General features: G+C 34.8%; 1 protein-coding gene across 1 annotated transcript; it reads right to left on the bottom strand.

Annotated features, from left to right (window-relative positions):
* Positions 1 to 4,810: 4,810 nt before the first annotated feature.
* On the bottom strand, positions 4,811 to 7,105 carry LOC110122313 (olfactory receptor 4F3/4F16/4F29-like). The gene has a single exon (XM_020869767.2). It carries the CDS (start codon positions 5,790 to 5,792, stop codon positions 4,818 to 4,820), a length of 975 nt encoding a protein of 324 aa, XP_020725426.2. The 5' UTR covers positions 5,793 to 7,105; the 3' UTR covers positions 4,811 to 4,817.
* Positions 7,106 to 8,811: the final 1,706 nt, after the last annotated feature.

An 8,811-nucleotide genomic window follows, 5' to 3' on the forward strand; every position in this document is an offset into this window, starting at 1 on the left:
TGGAGAAGGCAATGGGTATCCATTCCAGTATTCTTGCCTGGAGAATTCCTTGGACAGAGAAGCCTGGCAGGCTACAGTCCATGGGATCACACAGAGTCAGACATGACTGAACAGCTATCATACAAATTTAATGATTGTTAATTCTAGTTTTGTGAAAAATGCCATGGGTATTTAGATTGAGAGTGCCCTGAATCTGTAGATTGCCTTGGGTGGTATGAACATTTTAATGATATTAATCCTTTCAATCTGTGAACACAAAATTTCTTTTCACTTATTTGGGTAATCTTCAGTTACTTTCATTAATATCTTCTAGTTTTCAGAGTACAGGTCTTTCACCTCCTTGGTTAAATTTATTTATAGGTATTTTATTCTTTTGGATGCAATTGTAAATAGGATTGCTTTCTTGATTTCTGTGGATTAGTGTATAACAATGCAACAAATTTCTGTATATTACTTTTGTATCCTGCAACTTTACTGAATTCATTTATTAGTTCTAATAGTTTTTTGGTGGAGTCTTTAGGTTTTTCTACATTTAGTATCAAGTCATCTGCAAATAGTGACATTTTTATTTCTTACCTTTTAATTTGAAAACCTTTTCTTTTTCTTGTCTGATCACTGTGGCTAAGACTTCTAACACTATGTTGAATTAAAGTACCAAAAACAGGCATACTCATCTGGTTCCTGATCTTAGAGGAAAAGCTTTCAGAATTTCAACATTGAGTATGCAAATAAATTGTAAAATTGTAAAGATGAAAAAGAGAAATTCCTTAAAAATATATATTCATAGTTTTCCTTGAATATGTTCTAATACATTATGCACATTTTAAGCATATGTATATACTTTACAAATGAGCCAAATTAAACTTCATAATGTTTGTGAATATATGCTTATTTATTAAAATTATTTTTCAAAATGGCAAAAGAAGCATAAACCAAAACACCCAGAATATTGATTACATCTGAGTGGGAAGCAGAGTAAAGGAATAGAAGTTAGGAGAATATGTGCAATGATAGGTGGGATCACAGGTATTGTACTTTCTAGCTTAAATATGTGCTACATATTTTATAAATATGTAAAATTTTATAACAAAAATTAAGAAAATTTTAATTGGATCAGTAAATAACAATTTTATTTTTAGGTTTATAAACATTCAAATTAATTATACATCTACTTTTTGCAAAGGTGGGACAAACTAGTCCTCTAATTCACTGCTGGTGAAGGAATTCTAAATTGACCCAACCCTTTTAGAGGACAATTTTGCAATATGTAATGAAACCTTACAAATATATTTCAGCATAGTGATTTCATTTCTGTTAAGTTGTCATGAGTAAGGAATCAAAGCTTTATATATACAGTGATATACATCAAGGTCTTTCATAGCAGTACTGTTGGTAACTGATAATTGGAAATGACCCTATGGACTGTAGCCAGCCAGAATCTCCTCTGTGGGATTCTCCACTCAGTAATACTGGAGTGGGCTGCCATGCTCTCCTCCAGTGGATCTTCCTGACCCAGTGACCAAACCTATGACTCCTGCATTGACAGGTGGATTCTTTACCACTAACACCATGTGGGAAGCTCAAATACATAAATAAATACCTCAAAAGAAACATAACAAAATTTTACCTGTTATGTTTGAGTGGGATTATTTTTGGTGACTTTTTTCCTTTTCTTCTTGTGCTTATCTATATGTAAGCTACAAATGTACTTTAGACTCCACTAGTTTGTTATCCTGAAAAAGTTGACACAAAATGTTTGTGGTAAATCTACCAGATTTTCCCATTCTTTTCCATACCTTGTGATTCAGAAGGAAAGGGTTGTTTCTTTCTCCTTCTCAGCTTTTATTTACCATTGCTCTTTGCACAAATAATTGTTGACTTCCTACTCTAAGGCAGGCAAATATTACTGACTTCCTGCTATAAATTGGGTATCCCTCTAAGTACAAAGGGCTTCCCAGTTGGTGCTAGTGGTAAACAACCCTCTTGCCAGTGCATGAGACTTAGGAGATATGTGTTCAATCCCTGGGTCGGAAAGATTCTATGGAGGAGGGCAGGACAACCCACTCCAGTAGTCTTTCCTGGAGAATCCCATGGACAGAAGACCCTGGTGTGCTATAGTTCATAGGGTCACACAGAGTTGGACATGACTGAAGCGACTTAGCATGCACGCACACTAGGTACAAATAACAAAAATTCTTATTTCCTGATTTATGGACCTTTCTTTCCAATGGGAGAAAAAAAACTAACAAAGCAATCTCTCAAATAGATTTTTTTTTTAAGTCATGAAGGTATTAAACAAAGCATATGGTATAGAATAACTAGAGTAGTAAGGCAAAAACTGCCCTAAATAAGAATTTTTTCTGGTGTTGGCCTTCAAGCTGATATCTGAATGATGAGAGGGAACCAGCCCTACATTTACCTAGACAAAATTCTCCACAAGTGAAATGAAGGGCCAGTGTACAGGTCTCAGACCATGAGCTTGGTATACTCAAGAAACAAAGTCCGAAATGGCTAAGAAGAAGGAAAAGGCTCAATGAAGTTGGCAGGGTCAAACCTTTTCAGGCTTCGTGGACCCTGGTTAGGCAATGAGGTAGAGTGGGTATCCATCCTCTGTCATGCTGTGGCATCAGTCTACCCTGAGCCTTCAGAGCTCTCCAGGAGCTTCTCTCCTTCCCAAGGCATGTACTTACCTCAGAAGATGAGTCAGCATGACTTCTAACTCCATTCCATAATGTTCACAAATTCATGAATCCCCTCTACTGAAACCTTTTTGTTCAGTCTGCCCACCCTACCGCACTCCTTACTTAATTGCAATGATTTTTGCCTCAGAGATCCATTGTCCCTTCCTAAAATTAAGTTATATACTTCTAACAGAGTTTTCTACAGCTCCTGACACAGGATTTAGATACAGCAAATATTCAGTACATTTTCTGATTAATTGAATTTCTATTTATGTAATTTTTTGCATAAGCTAGTCTGCTTGATGAGTTCTTCCAGAACATTAAAAAGCACCATAGAATAATAAAGAGGAAGGATATATATATATATGTATATGTATATACGTATATACAATGACATACAACTCGACCACAAAAAAGAATGAAATATTGCCATTTGCAGCAACATAAATGGACTTAAAGAATATGCTTAGTGAAATGTCAGAGAGAGACAAATACAACATGATATCACTTATATATGGTCTAAAAATAATACAAATGAATCTGTATACAAAGCAGAAATAGACTCACAGACATAGAAAACAAATTTATGGTTACCAAGGAGGAGAGGAGGAATAAATTAGAATTATGGGATTAAGAGATACAAAAAATACTATATAGGAATAAATAAGCAACGGGGATTTATTGTATAGCACAGGGAATTATACTCAATATCTTATAATAACCTATAATGGAATATAATCAGAAAAAATCACTATGCTATACATCTGAAACTAACATAATATTGTAAATCAACTATACTCCAGTTAAATAATAAAAACAAGCTTTCCTTTAAAAAAAAGAACAGTGAGATACTCTTTGAATACTTATACTATTTCTGAATGGTATATTTATTTTTTAATAATTACATGCAACATTTTAACACATGGAAAGTTTAATACATTTCTTCATTATACAGTTTAGTAATAGATTTTCTTTTTATTTCTTCATTTATACAGTTTTGTAATAAATTTTCTTTTGTAATTTCTATACTTTGTTTTATTTAGTTATTAACCTCATTCTCATAATATAGATATCTTTTCCTTTTTAATTCAGTATTGCCTCTTATCTAAAAAATATTCAATCCATTTATAATCATTTAGTCTCACATAGTTATCATTGTCATATAAAAATAGTGACTCTTGTTTAGGAAAAATCATAAACACTGAGAAGTAGAAATTTACATGACCAGGTCTCAAAACATTTGATTAATTAATAATATTAATGCCTCCTGAGTTGTTACTCTACGAGTTATCCAAAATTTAATATTCTAATCCTAACTAAATGAAAAAACGTTTTATTATTAATTAAATCTGAGTGTGGATGGCAAAGTTCAGATGTTAGAAGCCTCAAATTCTCAGTTATGTAGGTAGTTTTCTTTTTTGGTTTTGTTTTTTATTCTGGATATATAGACACTGAGAAACACAAAGAGCTTGAATAGCAGTATATATGTATACCAGAAGAGCTCCATTTTTGAGAATTGCTACCAAAGAGAAGAGTATCCAACATTTTGTTTTAATAGAAAACGTGCCCATTATATGAGACATGAGCCTTTACTAACATCTATAATAAAAACTAATAAGGACATTATATTTCAGTGCTGAATTTACTGTGCATGTGTATTCAGTTACTTTAGTCATATCCGACTCTTTGCAACCCTATGGTCTGTAGCCCACCAGGCTCCTCTGTCCGTGGGTTGCCATGCCCTCCTCCTAGTACATATTCCTAACTCAGAGATTGAACCTGCATCTCCTTCATTGCATGCAGATTCTTTACCGCTGAGCTACCGGAGAAGCCCGCTGAATTCTCTACTCCCTAATATTATCAGATTCCTTAGAGGAAGTATCCCTATGAAAAACTGACCAGCTCAGAACAGAATCCCTGAGGAGAGGTTTCACAGTGGATACTGAAAATCTTAAATACACTGAAAAGATTTATGAAAAGTCTTCGCGACCCAGGGATCAAACCTGTTATCTCCTGCTTACAGGCAGATTCTTTACCACTGAGCCACCAGGGAAGCCCAAACAACATCATTAAATACACTGAAAATATATATGAAAAGTGTAATTAAAAGAGGACAATTTCCAAGAATAGTCAAGATCAATCTGAATTTCTTGGATTGTGCATGAAAAAACTCTTCTTGAAACTTAGAACCTTGCCAAACAGTCTCCTCATTGCCATCTTCATCTCCTTGTTTCTAAGTGTATAGATAATAGGATTCATAAAAGGAGTGATAAGAGCATCAAAGATGGCTAAAAATTTATCTATGGGTAAGGTAGGGAATGGCCACACATAGACAATAATGCAGGGGCCAAAGAAGAAAACTACCACAGTGATGTGAGCTGAGAGGGTAGAAAGGGCCTTGGATGAACCACCTGAAGAGTGTTTGTGAACCGTGACCAGGATGAAGATGTAAGACACAATCAGGATCAAGAAGGTGCCCATGGAGATGAAACCACTGTTGGCAGTGACCAGAAACTCCAATCTATACGTGTCTGTACATGCAAGTTTGATGAACCGAGGAAAATCACAGTAAAAGCTATCCATTTCATTGGGGCCACAAAAGGGTAAGTTGACAACAAAAGCCAGCTGGGCCACAGAGTGGATGAGTCCAATGGTCCAAGCAACAGCCAGAAGAGAAGTGCACACTCTTAGGCTCATGATGGTCAGGTAGTGGAGGGGCTTGCAGATAGCAACGTACCGGTCATAGGCCATGACTATGAGCAGCACCATCTCTGCACCCCCAACAGTGTGAATAAAGAACATCTGAGTGATGCAGCCTCTCAAGGAGATGACTTTGTGTCTTCTGAAAAGGTCAGAAATCATCTTTGGGGTTGCAATGCTGGAAACACCTGTGTCAATGAAGGAGAGATTTGCCAACAAAAAGTACATGGGGGAATGTAAATGGTGGTCTGACAGAATTGTGAGCACAATGAGAAGGTTTCCCAGCATACTTGCTATATAAAATACTGTGAAAAAGAGAAAAAGAAGAATCTGGATCTCCCAAGAACTGGTGAGTCCCTGCAGCAAAAATTCGGACACCACTGAGCGATTTCCTCCATCCATCAACTTCATGCACAAGGCGGACCCTGAGGTTAACTGAAGAGCACAAGAGGGAGACAGACATAATTAGTAAGTTGGAAAGAAAGTCCTTGCAGAAATGTCAGAAACTAAAGATCACCTTGCCATTGTACAGACTTACTTAGAGTTTACACAGTACAAGTGTAACAAAGAGCCAGAATCAGAAATGTTCCCTGCATAAATCGTTGCTATCATTTAATCATGTACCTCGAATTTAGTTTGGGCTTTAGTGTCTAAACAAGAAAGGAAAAGGTAGACAAAAGCACCTTTGTATTTAAAGAGAGGTTACTCAGGATATAGATTTGTACTTCCAAGTTTCTCTACTGAAATATGCCACAGAATGAAAACATGTACAAAAGGTACAGAAAGCTGTCCGGAGAGGGTTCTCTAATTTATTTTTTGTAATAGTTGCCTGATTCACAAGGTGGATAGACCATAATTTATTTATTAATTTCCCTGTTAATAAGCATTTACCTAGTTTCTAGTTTGGGGAACCCTACAATCAATGCTACAAATATCTTTATACACACATCCTTTTGTATTAATTTTTCCTTTCATGGCATCAACGCTTAAAATGAGATTACTGGGTCAAAGTACATATATATTTTTAATTTGGGTAATTTTTTCTGATTGCATTTCCAAAAGGCTACAATAGACATATTTCTACAAGAATGTTAACACTTTTTAAATTCTTGCCAGCGTAGTGAGTGAAAAGTTATAGTTCATTGTTACTCTAATTTTCATTGTCTGACAATCAAAAAATTTGAACATATTTTCTTGCAGTTCAGATTTGCTTTTCTGTGAATTACCTTTCTGTGTATTTTCCTATTTCTTACTTTGCTTTTTCTTGTCATTTATAAGAGCTCTTTTAATATTGTAGATATTAAGTTTTTGTCATTTGTTATATTTTTAAGTCAATTATCTGTTATTTTGTTTATGATTTTTTGACTATACCCAAGTTTGTAATTGTTATATCATTAAATACAGCTCTTACTTGCCTTATAGCTACTGAATTTAGTCTCAGTTATGATCTCCTTTGTTCCTGGATCATACATATATACCCTTAGATTTTCTTTCAATATTTCATTGTATTTTATTTTATATTTAGAACTGTGCTCTATTACATTTGGATATGTTTTAAAATATCAGTCCACTTTTAATTTCTTCCAGGTATAATAGAATTGTAATGGCACCATATAATGGCACCATGTGTTAAATAGCCCATTCTTTCCCAATGAATTTAATTACCATTTTTATTTTGCTAAATTTTCAGATATTTCGGATCTGCTTCCAAATTCTTTCTTCTATTTCCACTGATATATTTATCTACATCTGTAGAAATATCAGAGTATTTTATAATAGTGGCTTTATGCTTTGTCTCATGATAAAGCAAGTCCTTCCTTTCCTGTTATTATTTTTCATACTTTCTTGGCTATTCTTGAGTATGTATTATTCCATATAAACTTTAAGATCATTTTATCCAATCCCCCTAAAAAATTCCACTGGTCTTGATTTTAATTGCATGAAATTTATATATTAACTTGGAATGAAGTAGCATTGTTATGATGATATCTTCCCATTTAAGAACATCATGCTTGGGACTTCCCTGGTGGTTCAGGTGCTGAGACTTTGAGTTCTCATTGCAAGGGTACAAGGTTGGATTTATGGCCAGAGAAGTAGATCCCACGTGCTGCTACTAAGAGTTCTCACGCTGCAACTAAGACCCAACACAGTCAAATAAATAAGAATATAGTGCATCTATTCATCTGTTCAAATTTTGTTTCATGTCTTTTAATAGGATTTTGTCTTTTATTACACATATTCTATACCTTCTTTGTAAAAATTGTTCCTATGTATTTCTTAGCTTTTTTTCTTAGCATTATGAAGAGAATCTCTTTTCTCATTTCCATGTCTAGATTCATCTTGCAAGAATGAAGAAAAGTTCATTCTGTCCTAATATGCAGAGATGCCTTACCACATTCTGTGTGATAATTTTTATAGTAATGTCTTGGATTTTCTTGGCTTACAATAATGTCATCAGCAAAAAGCGAACTTTTCCACATTTAATTTGTGTTGGTTTGGTAAAAATAGTATTCATTTTCAGTTCAGTTCAGTCACTCAGTCATGTCTGACTTTTCATGGACTTTTCTTTGTGACCCCATGAACCGCAGCACGCCAGGCCTCCCTGTCCATCACCAACTTCCAGAGTTTACCCAAACTCATGTCCATTGAGTTGGCGATGCCACCTAACCATCTCATCCTCTGCCGGCCCCTTCTCCTCGTGCCTTCAATCTTTCCCAACATCAGGGTCTTTTCAAATAAGTCAGCTCTTCACATCAGGTGACCAAAATATTGGAGTTTCAGCTTCAACATCAGTCCCCAATGAACACCCAGGACTGATCTCCTTTAGGATGGACTGGTTGGATCTCCTTGCAGTCCTAGGGACTCTCAAGAGTCTCCTCCAACATCACAGTTCAAAAGCATCAATTCTTCTGCACTCAGCTTTCTTTATAGTCCAACTCTCATATCCATATTAACATGAAAGTCCTATATACTTGTCTATTCTTTTCATGTTTATTGTCTCTTCCAGAGATACATTTCTGCATTCTTATTTTAAAATAAGATTCCAATTATTTTCCTATTAATATATTTTATTTTCTTCTACTTTTCCCCAACACCAGTTAAGCTAAGTTCTTTAAAACACTTTTCACACCCCTTTTCTCATTCCTCTTCCCATTTAAATTAAATCAGTTCCTTTTTATTCTCTAAAACTTCTATTTGTTTTACATATTATGCCTCCTGAATCTATCTCCCCTGTTTTGCTTACTGTCATGATTTCCATCTCACTATCTTTATCTACATTAAAATATGCATTCCATTAACCTTCCAGCCTCAAATTTGAATTTCAAGAATAATCATCCTCTGCTTAAATTTATCTGAATTGGTCCATTCCAAAAGTTCTTGCTATGCTACTCATGAATCATTCTGCATGCTGTTATTAATTTTTTATTGA

Source organism: Odocoileus virginianus, chromosome 6 (genome assembly GCF_023699985.2).
Source record: "Odocoileus virginianus isolate 20LAN1187 ecotype Illinois chromosome 6, Ovbor_1.2, whole genome shotgun sequence".
Lineage (NCBI taxonomy): Eukaryota > Metazoa > Chordata > Mammalia > Artiodactyla > Cervidae > Odocoileus > Odocoileus virginianus.

Coding starts and splice junctions, on each gene's coding strand:
- LOC110122313 (XM_020869767.2), bottom strand. CDS start 5,792: ATGAAGTTGATGGATGGAGGAAATCGCTCAGTGGTGTCCGAATTTTTG.